The 17,203-nt window shown below is 34.5% G+C and overlaps 1 protein-coding gene across 1 annotated transcript; it reads left to right on the plus strand.

Annotated features, from left to right (window-relative positions):
* Window positions 1–1,069: 1,069 nt before the first annotated feature.
* On the plus strand, window positions 1,070–14,739 carry LOC131900945 (zinc finger protein 665-like; the record flags this gene model as incomplete). The annotated part of the gene is made up of 5 exons (XM_059252253.1): window positions 1,070–1,084; window positions 3,217–3,343; window positions 3,810–3,905; window positions 12,014–12,243; window positions 13,606–14,739. Coding segments are annotated over exons 1-5 (1,602 nt in total), but the record flags the coding sequence as incomplete, so codon positions are not given.
* Between the last annotated feature and the right edge of the window lie 2,464 nt (window positions 14,740–17,203).

Here is a 17,203-nt window from a genome sequence, read left to right on the forward strand (position 1 = left end):
TATTCAAGAAAAAGACAAAAAAATAAATTTTTGCCTAGTTACTTCCAAATATTAATCAGGTGTTTGAGTAATTACTATGCACTTCATGTAAAAAAACAGAGATAAACTGAGTATGTGTGTAGATTTCTACATAGTCAATATCACTTCCAGGGACTGTTCAGTTCATTTCTTTTGAAGTTAAATTAATGAATTCTTGTTTTGCAAAGCAGCCTTAAATATGAAGAGATTTTGCAGCACTCATTACTTTTTAAATTGCCAGCAAAACAATGATGTTAAAGAATGGAATTTAGTTTTCTTCACTAAAATCTTAAAGTATTAGATGATTCCTGAGTACTCACATATTGGAAATAATACCACCTGGTTCTTCTCATTTTTTTCTACCCATTGTTACTCTGGGTGAAGTAATGTCACTATGAAAATAAATTTGTGAAAAGATTTAATCTTGAGTCTCATTGCATAATTTCAGAATCTTAGTATTATAAATTTTATTATGGTAACCAATGAGAAAAGTCAGTGGAGACTTCAGAGGGGAATGCATTGCCTTCATGATTCTTGAACACAAGCAACTAGTTTTTTTTTTTTTTAATCCAGTTGAAGAACTACTTTTGTCTGTGACTACCCCACAGATGCTGTCTGTTATCCTCCATGGAAACCTCATTTTCCTTTAATCACCCACCCCAGAGAAAGAGAATGTGAGGGCTCTTAATGCTTATCAATGTCAGCTGTGCTCAGCCTCAGTTGAAAGGCCAACCTGACTCTGTTAGCTCCAGCACATCAATTTAAACATGTAGTCAGTCTTTATTTAAGTCAGTCATGTTGTGAGCCAAACAGCCTACCTGCTGGCATGTATGAAAGCAGAACCTTCAGTGTTGTCTACCTCTGGGAGCTCATGTTGTTCTACATCTCTGTTATAGTACACAGAGGGAGCTTTTTGATCTTGCCTTCCAGTCTCTTAGCATGGTAGAAAATAAACAAGTCTTTTCTTGCTTTGAAACCCAAAATATTATCAGGAAGGTGAAATTTTGGGATAAAGGTTTCTGAGAAGATCCCAAAGGAAAGGAAACGAGTGATGGCTTTTTCTCAGGTAAATGTGTGTATGGAGGTGAGATGTGTTGCCTGTTCACCGACGAATGCTTCTTTTGTGGTGATCCCAAACCTTTACATTACCTCTCAGTTTTAACAAGGCTTTGTTTTTTGTTTTTGTTTTTGTTTTTCTAATGCGGTCATCAAGGTAACATTTTTTTAAATGCATGTCACAGGTTTGTGTGATCCTTTCCACTGTTTTCTCATTTTATTTTTCAAAATAAATTATCTGCATTAATTCATAGTATAAACATTTAATATACAAAATTACATGCATTTCCCTGTCCTACTGAAAATGGAATTGAGTCATCTTATATGAATGAGAAAGAAACCATGTTCCCTGTTCCTTTTGCCCAGGGATCTTTTTGCTCAATATAGGCTGTTCTGAGAAAGAGGCACTATGTACAAAGATGGAATGTCTTCCTGTCAATGGATGATGTTTATAATATTATTTCTATAAAAGATATATTGTTTTATATAATAAGTTGAAGAGTTTAAATGTAATACAACCTTCCAAGTAGAATTTGCCAGTCAGATGGTGGTATGAAATTACCCTATTATACTATTTTTCTTCTGTTTACTGTTCTGTTTTTGTGGCTAGATTCAAAGAGTCTATTCCATCATTTCTCTTTGCTAGCTACTGACTTTACAGTGAACTTGCAATGCCCTTCCATTGTGCTGACACCTGCTAAGAGTCACTCCCCTGGGTGCTGATGCAATATTATATCCTATGGTTATCTAGTACATTTTTTGAAGTGAACTGAGGGAGAACTAGTTGGCAAAGTGTACTTATATTTATGTGTATTTCACAAACAATCAAAGTTTCAACAAGGAAACTTTGTGTGGTTGGAATTGAAGTCTCTTCATTAACAACCAAAAGTACTAAACTGAGTGCAGGGATGTCATTATTTAGATACAACATTTGCAATTGAATCCACAAGATGCATATTCACTGTTTAACTGTTTAAAATAAACTTAAATGAGAATCTAAACACTGCATAACTGTGAAATGGTGGAATTTTAGAATAAAACCTGGAAACTAAAAGGAATGCCTGATTGGAGACATTGGTGAGGTAATAATTCCAAGCTGTGTCTTGGGTGTAGGTAAGTATATTACTTACCCAGTGTGAGAAATACTTTCAGCTGTGGTTATCCCTCAGATTTCATTCACTATTTCAGATAGAGTTGCCAGTTATTTTCTAAAGAATGATCTCAGGGAATGGAATGTGAGGAAGGGGTCACTACAACTTCTTACGGCTGTGTGATGATGCACTTCAAAATGCCTGTGCACAGTTTAAAGCAAGGCAGTGAAATCTCATACCCAGGTTGTAGAGATTTCCATGATCTGCAGGAATAATGGACCCTCACAAAGCGGGAAAGGAGAAACTAAGTTTACATCTGTTTGTAAAAGTTTATGGTTTCTGCATATCTGCTGTGGCACAAGTCACTGATTGGGGACCTTTTATACCTGCTTTCTGCTTTGTGTGTGCTTCCAGGGAATGCAGGTGCTGCTGCCTTTGCACACAGAATCATGTCAGAAAGGTTAAATTTTAAGATAAACTTTCTGACAGGATCCATAAAGATGGTTAAGGAGAGATAGCATGTTCTCAGAAATATTCAACAAGGATGTGACAGGTTGACATTACCCACGTAAATGTTTCATTTGCAAAACTCTCAACCTAAACTATAGTTCCTCGTTGTAAAAAAAAACTATATTTTTTAGTATATTCTGAATATCAGTTATTTATTATCAGTGTCATTTCTGTTCTACATCCTGCTTTCCACTCTTTGTGCCTCTTTTATTTCCCAGTATAACTTTTCAACATGAGTTCATGATCTGAAATATTTATAAATTTTATGATATTAGAGATGAATGTTGAAACTCAATTCCTATTGTGGACAACTTCAGACATTATTTATCTTTGAGAAAAGGTGCATATTTCATGAATAATTTAGATATTGGGCACTTTGATCCAATGAAAAAGTCACAATATCCTCCCTCTTAATTTGTAACATTTGAAACTTGCATATCAATTACTGATAACACAGCAAGTTCTTTAGTTAAATACTCTTTTCTGGGGCAAATAAAAGACTCAAGCCATCATAAAAAGAAAAATTGAATTTTCACTTCAGAGTCCATTGACTTTCACGGATGTGGCAATCAGTTTCTCCAAGGAGGAATGGGAATGCCTGGACACTTCTCAGAGGGATTTATACAGAGAGGTCATGTTGGAGAACTACAGCAACCTGGTTTCTGTAGGTGAGAATAAATTCTTTCATCATTGCTGCTTAGCCCTAGAAATGTCTAGCAACATGTATTAGTATTTTGAAATGTTTTCTATCAATGAATTTTAATTATTTCTACATATTGGTGAGTGTAATACAGACTGAAATTTTTCATGTTTTAAAAGGTCTTTTAATTTTGCCTAATACTTCCTTCAATCCAATTTTTTTGCAGGCAGTCAGTAGCATTAATGTTTGAATACAGTTTGATTATAATAGCTTTATTTTTGTAATGGGGTAATATAAGGAAAGTTGAATGTATACAAAATTAACATTATGGATTTCTTAAAAGTCTACAACACCTGTCAAGCATGTACTAATAAGAGTCCACTTATGAGTCTTTCTTTATGTAATTTCATATCTACTGATTACAAGCCTGTTATAGATCCCAACTATTTCCACATCATGTTAAGAAATTTTCATATGTCTCTTCTAATTCACAGGCCTTTCTGTACCAAAACCAGAGCTAGTCACCTGTCTTGAAAAGAACAAAGAACCCTGGATCATGAACATAGGGGAAGTAGAAGGTAGAGACTCAGGTAAGTTGGAAGGAAACTGGTTCATTTGTCAAGTACAAAGAAAGAAACAAATAATGACTTCATTTGTATTAGTCTAGCTTCTCACTAGAAGCGATGCCTGAGAATTTCGTTTAGAATTGTGTACTAGGATCAAGCACACAGAGAATTTTACATGATTCTCCCTTATTTATTCAGAATAGTGAGTAGATGAAATTTAGAATGCCAATAGCAATTTGACAATGTCTGTGATGCTTTATTTTGTGTTCCAATAAGTGCCTGGATTTTTTCCTATATGACAGTGATTCTAGTGTTTTTCTGTATTTTTTGAAAATTTTTACAATATTTCTGGATCAATTTATTGTTATTTCTTTTACCTCTTGCATACAATCCCTTTCCCACACTCACCTAATGTCCTGATTCCCACATCCCATCTCATTCTCTCTATCAAAGAAATAACAGAAAATACATTAAAAAATTGAAGAAGATTTTTGCTGGCCAACTGTTTCTGAACACAAGGCTTTGAATATGATTGATATGCCCTGGTGTTACACAATTGAAAAAATGGTTTTCTGACTCCTGGAAGCTAAGGACTGCACATGTTCTTGTCAAAAAGTTGTGACTATTGACCTACTTTCAACTTTACAAGCTGAGATTTTGTCTGTCTTGAGTTTCTGTGGGTTTTGGCCTTGCTGTCACAGACTTGGTAATTATATGGCCATTATTCTTATACTATTTGTGAATTTCTTCCCTAGAGTCATTTACCATTTTTTTGTCTTTATGTTCTCTCTGCATCCATTTATTCATATGTGCCTGAACCCTGATTCAAGGATTAAGATAAAGGAATCCCAGGTATGGATTAGTTCTCCAAAATCTTCACATTAAGCTTCTTTAGCGAAGGATGAGTGATGCACAAATCTAATGGTATAACAATATAGCATTATTTGTTGGCACATGATTTCAAGTTTGAGTATTGGGTACAACGTCATATAGTAAAGACATTTAAATTGTTTTTAGATATACACATATTTTAACAAGATTCTACAGAAGTACAGTTGTCTATGTTTCTTCAAAGATTTCTCCAGTGGTCCAGAGAGATAAAAATACTTTCCTGCAAATCTGAATTGCAGAGTTCAATCACCAGGACAAAGACAGTGGAACAAGGTTTCTTAAACAAATGAGTGAATTTCTTAGCATAGAACCTAACAAAAATAAATCAAATGACATAAATAATTTATCATGTTGCATGTTCTAAAGTTGAACAGGAGGAACAATAAAAAAAATTCAACTTAAAAAAGCCACATGAATTCAGGGAAGAATCCCTCCAGATAATTAGAGAAAAACTAACACCAATACATTTGCAATTATAAGACAAAATGTAAAATTTCCATTTCAAGAACACATAAAAATAATTGTCTACTAGGATCAAGGTGGCTTCATCAAAGAGATGCTAATGAGAATCAACTTAATTAATCAATACATGTAATACATTAGAAGAACAGTGTATGAGAGCCCAAATGATCTCTTCATTAAATTCAGAAAAGGCTTTTGACAAACACACCACTTCATTATAAAATTCAACAGTAGGAGGAGCACATCTACATATAATAGAATATGTTATTGTAAGTAATTACCAACATAAACATTTTATATGGAGAAAGCTCAAGACAGTTCTTCTATAAATGGGAAAATAAAGGATACTCACTCTCTACATACCTGTTATATGTTATGCTTGAAGACTTATGTGTCAGTCTAAGATGATATGACATTCAAGGGATACAGGTAGGAAAAGAAATGTCATAGAATCCACATTACATATAATATGTATTTTAAACCAGAAAATTTGAACCAAGATTCTTACGCTTGGTGTTAAGTTTACTGCTAGTCTCTCTTTCATCTATTGTACTGACTTTCCTTCCTTCATAACTAAAAATTTTTCTCAAATTTTTGTTTCCCAATTCATAGTGTCCCTCTATCTCAAATCTCTAATCAAAGAATGATAAACACCTATTGAATGCTGTGATAAGGAGAATTGCCATCTGCCATGGGTTATCCCTGTTAGTCCTTATCCAATGCAAAGTAGTGAGGCCTGAAATGATATAATCATTGACAATAAAGCTGGACTAACAATCTGAAGTTATATATTTTGTATGTATACTTGAGAAAATATTCACATAAATATGTAACTGTAACAATTATCAAGTGGAGGTTATATTATTGATTTGAAGGTATGTGATGAGTTGGAGGATAAGTGGCAGGGATAATGTTAAAATGAAATTATATAATTATATTTAAAATAATTTACACTTAAAAATGATTTTTGAATTTCACATATAAACTCTGGTTATGATATTTTAGTTTGAAATAGAATTCTACCTTTCAGTCTACTTTGAAAATATAAATTTTATTCAGTAGGCCTTTTATCAATGTGGTGCTTTTGGGGGCACAGAGTTTCTCTGTGTAACTGCCCTGGCTGTCTAGTAACTTGCTCTGTAGTCCAGGCTGGCCAGGAACTCACAGAGATTTGCCTGCCTCTGCTCACAGAGTTCTGAGATTAAAGCCTCTGTGTCCTGAGTGCTGGGACTAAAGGCATGGGCCACCACTGTCCAGCTTGCTTTTTTGTGTTTTTGACTAGAAACTTAGTAGATATCTAAGACTTTTTGCAAAATACAGATTGTAATGCACTCTGGCCCCCATTCTTTGTCTGAATTCAAGTCAGTGAAGAATACTTTAAGAAAAAGTCAGACTGTGATTCACATCGAAGGGCCATCTGGGATTTTTCTATCAGTTAGTTACACTAGGACAGGACATAGTGAGGCCAAGATCAAGGTTTGCTTTGCTGGCAATTAGTTTTACAGAGGAGAAACCCATCCATCTTAATGTTGCAAAGGGCAACTTGGCCTAATTGACTCTATTGGCACTTTTTTTTATTGCCTAGACATATAATTTACTTTTCTCACCTTTCCTCTTTTTTGAGACAGGGTCTGTAACCATGTAGGCCTGGTTGGCCAGGAACTGAATATGTAGATCAGGATGACCTCATAACCATAGAGAATCACCTGCCTCTGCCCCTGCCTCTGCCTTTCAAATGCTGAGATGAAAGGCAAGTTTTTTATCAATTTAAGATATTCTTAGGCTACTGAAAAATTGAAAGACCTATAGATAGGCTGAGTGTCACTCTATTGGAGAAAAGTTATGTTGTGTCTCAGTATGTTAAGTGTCAGTTCACTTGTTCACATGTAAAATAGTGGTTTGGTTTAATTCAATCTTTGATTATTTTTAAATATAACAAAATTAATTCTTATAAGATAAATCTATCATATTGGAGTCTTACAAGACAAAAAAACCAACAGAACAAAAAAAAGTCAAAGAATAGGCATAATAATCAAAGATCAACTTATTGTCATGCTCAATAATCCCATAAAACCATTAAATCAGAAGTCATAATTTTTACACAGAAAATTTGAACGAACCTGTGCAGTCCCTGTGTTTGTTGCTTCATTCTCTCTGAGTTCATATGAAATTCCCCCATGTTAATTTAGAGGACCTGGTTTTCTTGATATTTGCCATCCCTGTGGCTCTTACACTATTTCCACCTCCTCTTCTGGAGGGTTGCCTGAGCAATGGAGGGGAGGTATTCAATAGAAAGATCTCATTTAGAGTTGAGTGTTCAAGATCTCTGACTCACTGTAGAATTTCTGGCAGTATGTCTATATATTTTTGTATATTCTTTAGGAGAAATCTTCCCTGATAACATGTAAACAACACACTGACCTATGAGTATTACAGAATGTCATGAGGAGTCATTTTATTGCTACATTTTTCTTTCTTTAGATAAGTAGTATGTTGTAATATCCTAATTCAATGGGCTTTCTAGTATCAAGTTTATGATCATCAAAGAAACATCAGGTACGGTATCCATCTAGAGAAATAGCCTTAATTCAAATCAATTATTGGTACTTGCTCCATCAATCTTTGTTCCACCTTTGTCCTAACTAATCTTGCTGGCAGAATACCTTTGAAGATAAAGGCTGTTTGGGCTGAGTTGGCATAAGTTTCTGTTTAAAATACAGAAATTGTTCTTGTACCAAAGAAAATATGGGTTTATTGCTCTCTGTAGGCACTAGGCCAATGTCTTAATTTTCAATGATTTATATCATTATTGTCTTCAGTAATTAAACTTTATTTTCAGTTCACAGAGAGGAAGGGGTAGAACTGGCAAATGCCAGACATGTTTGGGTATATACTTTGGTCCACTTCGCTAACATTCAATTGTTTGGAACACAATTTTTATACTGAAATATGTTTTAGATCATAAGAGAGAGATATTTTGGACTCTGATTCCCCTATTATTTAGCAATGTTTTTTGATATTTTTCATGTATGTTTCTGGAAGTTCTTACTGAATTTGGTTTCAATGCTACCCCTCAAATGCCCATTAATTTTATCAGTCTCAACCTGTACTTCTGCCTAGAACCCCATCTCTATTCACCCTACGCTATCTATTCATACTTGTTTATTCTATTTCCCTTCCTAAAGCAGATATTTCTGTTTCATTTCCCTTGTGCTTCTACAGATTGTAGCTTTGTTATCATTGTCTTCATGGCTCTTATCCACTAATAAGTGGACCATGAGTGAGTAGAGTCAATAGCAGAATGTCTGATAAATGTCTGGGGATGAGATTGGGACATAGGACATGGGGACATGGATGCAGATTTGATAATGTGCAACTAGTGTCTTTGATTCTCTGGTAAGGATGGCCTCTGTTTGAAGAGAATTGCTGCTGTAGTTTCAAGTAGGAACAAATCAATGAAGTATGAGATAGAAATTTGGATGGGGAAATCTGTGTGATCCATTTTAAATTAGTACAGGAGGGAAGAAATGGCTTCAGAAGTTGTGTTTTCTTCCAGATCTGGGGATGAGTCTTGGGGGATAAATTTAGAAGAGCAGAGAAAAAGAAGAAAATCAGCAATTTTCCTCCCTGCTTCTCTTCCCAGTTTGGTTTCTGGGTCTTCGTTTCTTCTGGATTTGAAGTGAGGACAATGTAATCAGGAATAGAAGGAAGGTTCAGGGATTGGTTGTGGGATTCTCTGGCATAGGGAAGGATGAGGCTGCTGCTGTTCTGCTACAGAGCTTGGCCTGAATCTGTTACATTGGACTTGAAGAGCCATGGTGAGAGGTGAAGTCCTGGAGTTTACTTCTTACCTGGCAGGAGGGACTCTGGAGTTCCAGGGAATTTCTGCCAGAGTTGGGTGCTGAGATCAAGAAAGGCTGTGAAAAATGGTGTTAGAATTGGAAGATGTGTTTTAACCAATGGAGATGAAATCACAGGCATCAGGGAACCTGCAGCAGGTCATTTTATCAAAGCTAAAGATGGTACTGTGGGATTGGATTAAGAAAAGCAAAATTTGAGGTGAAGGTCTGCAGTTAGTGTATCTGCAGTTCTGGCTAGAGTTGCCTGTCAGTCTTAAATACTGTTTCCTGTCTCTTGTTTTCCATGGTTGTGCATGTTATGAATCATTTCATATCTTCTAATTCATAAAAAATCCTTTCCCCTCAATTGTAGCAGACAGTTTTGCTTACTAGAGTAGTCAGTATAGGCTCTTATTCTCTTTAGAAGTGCACTGTCCCTGGCTCTTTTGGTTAGTACCTTCTCCTCTGAAATAAGCTGTTACTCTAATGGGCTTTCCTTTATATGAGATATTTAATTCCCTTTGTCATATTTTATTTTATTTTTTATAATTTATTTAATTTTATTTTATGTGCATTGGTGTGAAGGTATCAGATCTCCTGGAACTGCAGTTACAGAAAGCTGTGAGCTGCCATGTGGATGCTAGGAATCGAACCTGGGTCCTCTGGGAAAGCAGCCAGTGTTCTTAACCACTGTGCCATCTCTCCAGCCCCCCTTCTTCATATTTTAATGCTCTTGTTTTGTTTTGTATATTAACTAGGGCTTGCTGTGTGGTATTTCTTTTTATATTTTTGTCTATTTGGTGTTGGAATGTTTCCAGTATCTAAAATGTTATGACTTTCTTGAGTTTGGCAAATTTGTCTTTCATGATCTTGGGGAAGATTTTATCTATGCCATTGAGGTAAGATTCTTATCTTACACACACAAACACACACACACACACACACACACACACACACACACTATATATATATATATATATATATATATATATATATATATATATATATATTCATGTTACTATGGTGTTGATCATTACCTGTGTAATCTTTTTAGTTCTATATTTAAATATACAAATATATGTGTCTGCTTCTGATATGCAGTTAAATTACTCTTCTTGTTTTTATTGAGTTTTGATAGTATATTTACTATTTTTCTGTCTCACTTATAAAGGTTTATCTTGACTTTTCTAATTAGTTTCCTGTTGCAATTTCATTTTAGACTGAGTTCTCATCAATAAACCTATACTGTTTTTTAAATTTTTTTTGAGGCTGGACTGACTTCATTTATGTCTCTGTGGTCTCTTTCATCACTCAGGTTTTTTAGTTTCTCTTCATTAATTTTATTAAGCTGTTTGTCTCTGTCTAATTTAAGCACTTTGACTACTTTAATAGTGTTCATGATAGTTCTTCCATCTTCTGTATCATGGTAATTATGGATTGAAGAATACTTCTATGAGACTGGTAGACTTTGGGAACGGGGGTAAAATACTAGCTTTATTCTTTATAGTCAATGTGTGATTTTCTATTATTTTGATTAAACACCATTACCAGAAAATGTGTAAAATTAAGAGTTTCATTGGGCTTAAGATACCATGAAAATAAGACTCCATTATGCCATGGGATGAAGTCAAGAGGCAGTAAATGTTGTAGAAAGAACAGATAACATTCAAATGTCAAATTTCAAGTCAGCACCAGAAAGGAAACTAAAGATAGTGTGTAGTTCCTACATTTAAAGGTCCGAACTCAGTCCCACATTTTATGTATTAACACCATACTTCGAGTCAAATAATGTGGCTACATTAAAACAATGTTTAGGGAACATTGTTATTAAAACTATCATATAGAGTAATCATGTTCTTGTGATCAAAATTGGTCTTGTGAACTCCTTTGTAATTTCTGTGTCTTTTATGCACAATGAAGTCTTAACAGGCAACAATAAATACAGGGAAGCTTAGGTGTGAAGGCTACATATAGCATGGGTGGTGGGGTGTCAAGTAGGCACAGGGGATGGGCAGAATTACAAGATGGGCATCCCATGGTAAGGGTGAATGTAGGAGTATTCTGGACAGAGATTATCAGTCTAAATTTGGGCACATAGGGTAGAATACAGGCTAGAACCATGGATTGGTGAGGAAATGTAGATGAGGGGATATTGTGGAATCACCGGTCTGTAAAATGTATGTTGCCAGACTGGGATCAAAAGTGCTGATGATTTGCATGAAGGAGAATTGGGAAGTGTCCTGTGATCCCTTGCTAGTGATAGAATAATGTCAGGGCCCTTCATAGTGTTTGTAAGAGTTATCAGGACAGGTTGTAGTTTCTATCTTGATCATGTGTTCAGGAAATTACACAGAGTCAGGTGATTATAAATTACTTATGCAATTGTTTTGTGTAGATGAAAGGATACGCTAGCAACAACCTACTTACTCACTCTTATGGAGGACAGTAATAATACAGAACAGATGGCAGACATGATTGAGCAGTTCTGGTTTATGCTGTCTTTGTGGGAAAAAATGAGTTGGGGTGCAATCCAAGTTGCCCTGTTAAGGAAACGAGAAAGAAGTGGATTTTCACACGGAGGAGTAGAGTCAACAAAAAAAGTGTGATCTCTTGGATTATGATTGTGTAAGCAGAAAGAATCATAGCAGTGAATACAATAGATGTCTTCCTCACGCACATGGCAAGTGGGACAGAGCTCCAATATTTTTCTGAAATTGTTTTTTATGTTTGCGTGTTACATGACTTTATGAAGGTCAAGTATTACATGAATTTCTCTCATTTTTCATAAGCAAATTTATTTCTTACACCAAAACTTTGACAACTTCCTATATTACAATCTTGATATATTCCCCAGACAGCTGTCATTTTATGCATTATACTCTCATATAGTTTTCAAATAATTTTACAAATCAAGAGTGTGTTTCTTTTCATTTCTTTCAGCTCTGTCATTTTACCAGACCCAGGAGGTCTCACAACAGAAATACAAACAAGATTCTTTACAGGAAGAAAGAACAGGGTTATTCGAAACTATTGGTCTTGACATGTTACATACAAGGAAGTTCTGGGATTATCATGGTGACAACAGAGAATATGAGTCATGTTATCATGAGAGTGATGTTTATGACAAACATGCCGAAGGCATTATTTATGAAAAACATCAAGAACCTCTGGTGTGTCCAAAGAGATCATACTCTGTGTCAGTTACAAGTTCAGAATCAAATGATTATATGGAAAAATATTCACCCCAAGCATGGGCACCTGGCTATACTCTACATGGATATGTGAAAACTTCACAAGGGGACACACAATGTAACACTTCAAATTCTTTGCAACACTTTTCAAGTGTTGTGCAATTAAATGATACTCCAATAGTCCCTGAAGAAAGGAGTTCTTTAAGCACAGAAAAATATTTGAATTGTCAGCAGTGTGATATTTCCTATACTCAAAATTCAGTAGAGGTTCCTGAACAATTACTTCCACTATTTGAAAACCTCCACAATTTACATCAACATAAATATTTTAGGAATGAAATGTGGCATAATATGTATCATAAGGATAGAAGTTGTGAAAATTCCAATGTATTTAGTGATGTTGATAATGACCTTGCTAAGTTTTCTTTGGTAAATAATTACCAGAATACTCAGTTTGAAATACCTTTTAATGGAAAGAACTCATGGACTTACTCTACTAATGATGTAATTCCTAGTAATTCTCACATAAATACTTGTTCAACAGTTAATCATTTTGAAAACCATGAACATCAGAAAGTTTTTCATAAGTACTCAAACACTTCTTTGCAAAAACATGAACATAGCCAAGAGAAGCACAGGAAAAGCAAACACCATTACCAAATTCTTAATGAATTCTCAAACTGTATTCAGAATAATGGAACTAGTACTCAGGAAATTTATGAGAGACTCAGAGGTGATGCATGCAAGAAGGTAACAATCAAATCCTCAAATCTGGAGATGGATAATATGAAGCATACAGGAATAAAATTTTGCCAGATTAAAGAATGTGATAAATTCTTTGATTTCAATTCAAATATCATTCAGAATGATTCAAGTCACACTGCAGAAAAGAAACCATACAGATGTAATGATTGTGGAAAGTCCTGTAGAAAACTCTCATACCTTCATATTCATCACAGAATCCATATGAGAGAGAACCTTTATAAATGTGATGAATGTGGAAAATCCTTTAGGAAAAGTTCATCCCTTAATGTTCACCACAGAATCCATATAGGAAAGAAACCTTATAAATGTGAAAAATGTGGAAAATGCTTTACTAGGTGCTTATTACTTCATGTTCATCAGAGAATCCATACTGGAGAGAAACCTTATATATGTGATGACTGTGGAAAGTCCTTTAGTAAGTCCTCCAGTCTTCAATGTCATAGGAGAATCCATACTGGAAAGAAACCTTATAAATGTGATGACTGTGGAAAATCCTTTGTTCATTCTTCCAAACTTCAATGTCATAGGAGAATCCATACTGGAGAGAAACCTTATAAATGTGATGAATGTGGAAAGTCTTTTGTTAATTCCTCCAAACTTCAATGTCATAGGAGAATACATACTGGAGAGAAACCTTACAAATGTGATGACTGTGGAAAGTCCTTTGTTCAGGCCTCCCATCTTCAATATCATAGGAGAATCCATACTGGAGAGAAATCTTATCAATGTGATGACTGTGAAAAGTACTTTAGAGATGAATCATCTCTTCATGTTCATCAGAGAATCCATACTGGAGAAAAACCTTATAAATGTGATGAATGTGGAAAGTCCTTTGTTCAATTCTCCCATCTTCAATGTCATAGTAGAACCCATACTGGAGAGAAACCTTATAAATGTGATGAATGTGGAAAGTCCTTTGTTCAATTCTCCCATCTTCAATGTCACAGGAGAATCCATACTGGAGAGAAACCTTATAAATGTGATGAATGTGGAAAGTCCTTTGTTAAGTCCTCCCATCTTCAATGTCATAGGAGAATCCATACTGGAGAGAAACCTTATCAATGTGATGACTGTGGAAAGTACTTTAGAGATGGATCATCTCTTCATGTTCATCAGAGAATCCATACTGGAGAAAAACCTTATAAATGTGATGAATGTGGAAAGTCCTTTGTTAAGTCCTCCCAACTTCAATGTCATAGGAGAATCCATACTGGAGAGAAACCTTATAAATGTGATGACTGTGGAAAATCCTTTGTCCAGTCAGCCAATCTTAAATGTCATAGGAGAATCCATACTGGAGAGAAACCTTATAAATGTGATGACTGTGGAAAATCCTTTGTCTGGTCAGCCAATCTTAAATGTCATAGGAGAATCCATACTGGAGAGAAACCTTATCAATGTGATGACTGTGAAAAGTACTTTAGAGATCGATCATCTCTTCATGTTCATCAGAGAATCCATACTGGAGAAAAACCTTATAAATGTGATGAATGTGGAAAGTCCCTTGTTAGGTCCTCCCATCTTCAATATCATAGGAGAATCCATACTGGAGAGAAACCTTATCAATGTGATGACTGTGAAAAGTACTTTAGAGATGAATCATCTCTTCATGTTCATCACAGAATCCATACTGGAGAAAAACCTTATACATGTGATGAATGTGGAAAGTCCTTTGTTCAATTCTCCCATCTTCAATGTCATAGTAGAACCCATACTGGAGAGAAACCTTATAAATGTGATGAATGTGGAAAGTCCTTTGTTAAGTCCTCCCATCTTCAATGTCATAGGAGAATCCATACTGGAGAGAAACCTTATAAATATTATGACTGTGCAAAATGCTTTAGGCATGGCTCTTCTCTTCATGTTCATCAGAGAATCCACACTAGAGACAAATGATAGAAATATTAAAAATGTATTGTCTTATACCCTTTGCTTTCTATTAATGTTCATCAGAGAACTCACATCTGAGCCAAGCCTTATAAATGTAAAGAAGGTGAAAATTTCTTAACCAAATCTTCAACACTTCATCTTCCCTGAACTCATTCTAAAGAAAATATTTACAAATATGAAGAATGTGAAAAAATACTTCTCATGAGCTCTCACCTTAGAAGACATCAGAAAAAATTATAAGAATCTTAAAAAATTCTATAGTAATTATTAAATTTATTTTAGTATCATTATATTTATTCAATAAAATTTCCTTCAAAAATGTGTGGAATATACAAAATCTTTGATCAATATTCACTCCTGATTCAATATCACAAACATCACTTTAGGAAGCCCTACCGTTGATGTGAATTTGGAAAAGTTAATTCAGGAGTAGACATTATGCTTATTGAAAAATTTGCTATGGATATTGTTTTATTAATCTATCAACTCATTAATTTCAAGGAGTACTTGTTTGAAAATACTAAAGCAAGAGCAATGTGAAACAAGAATTTTTGCTAATAGATGATTATTGACTACAATAGAAAGTCCAAATGGCTACATAACATTTTTTGCAATTTGTTGATGATATTGTCTTTTGTGTGAAATTATTATATTCTATATATTCTATATCATTATTATATTCCCAGTATTTTAGCTTTTGTAGATTGTATATTAATGATTGTTTTTAACTTCATATTGATTCCCTGTTTTTACAAGCCCAAATAAATGTAGTACACTTTCTGTTGATTTTTATTTATTTTGATGAGATGAATCTTCATTTACTGTGAGGATGCCATAATGAAGATTGAATGTTCCAGAAATGACAGTGATAATAAAAACATATAATTAAAAATAGGTTCTATAGAAAACTGTACCAGTGGAAATAAGCTTATGCAAATAGCAATATTATGAAATTGCAAAGGAAGGAGACAACAAGATTATTTTAAGGAAATTATGTCTCTATTTTCACATTGAGATAAATTAATGCTTGATCCCCCTGGTTCCTACAATCCTTTTTCTCTCTATTCTAGGAACCCACAAGTCTTAACCAGCAAGCAGGGAGCCTTCATGGAACCAAACTCCACCCTCTACACATATGTAACATATTTGTAGTTTGTCTATTTTTGGAACTCCTTACAATGGGGGGAGGGTCTATTCCTAATTCTTTGGTTGGTTCTTTGAGCCTATTCCTCTTACTGGATTGTCTTTCTTAGTTAATTGCAAGGGGAGGTTCTTAGTCTTACAGCAACTTTATATGCCATGCTTAGCCTATGTACGTTGGAGGCTGGCAATTTTCTTATCAGAGACAGAGGGGGAGTGGAATACAGTGTGGAGGGAAACTAGGAAGGTAATTGGAGGAAAGGAGGGAGGGGAACATGTGATCAGGATGTAAAATAATAAATTATTAAATTCTTAGAAGAATAAAGAATACAACCACACAGACAAAAACAAAGAAAAGATGTTGTTTGTATATTGACTACCGATGAGTATCAGTGTAGCTTAGCCATTTTTAAAATTCCTAATATTGTGACATTTTAATACAAGTCTTCATTTTTTATCACCTTAAAGTATAAAAGTATTTTTGTTGCTTTTTCATAAGTATAATTTTGTTCCTGTTATGAATTTTCATGTAAATATCTGATATTTCTAATGATCTGTGATGACCCTTGGTAAAGGGTCTTTGGACCCCCCAAATGAATATGATCCAGAGGTTGAGAACTGTGGCTGTATGGTTTCTATAAACTGATTATGTAGAGAGATACACATATAAGCAAATATAAGAAAGATGTAACTTATTCTTTGAATACTGTTAAGTGATTTCAAGCTAGACCCCAGAGAGCCTAGTATTTTTGCACACATCAACAAAATTGACAAAAGGACTCCTCAAGTAACCTACAAATGCTTTGCAAGACCTAAAATGAGTGTTCTATCCAAGTAAATTAAAATGTTGGATCCCCATGGCAGCTGAATTTGATTTCATAAATTGCTTTGAGTTTAGTAATATAAAGTAAAGCTATCTATATGTCACAGAAAAATCATCCAAACCTTTAAACTTTCAAAGTTATTCATTTCATAGCAAAAGAAATACAAATGCCCCAGTATGATCCAATATAATTATGACATACATGATCTTTTCTTACAGAACTTAAACCTGAAATATATCATATATCCTCACCCACAATTATTTTTATTGAAGAACATTGTCACTCTTTAATGATTTCAAAGAATGTTGTGGAGTATAAGT

The sequence above is a fragment of the Peromyscus eremicus genome, unplaced genomic scaffold (genome assembly GCF_949786415.1).
Source record: "Peromyscus eremicus unplaced genomic scaffold, PerEre_H2_v1 PerEre#2#chrX_unloc_1, whole genome shotgun sequence".
Classification (NCBI taxonomy): domain Eukaryota; kingdom Metazoa; phylum Chordata; class Mammalia; order Rodentia; family Cricetidae; genus Peromyscus; species Peromyscus eremicus.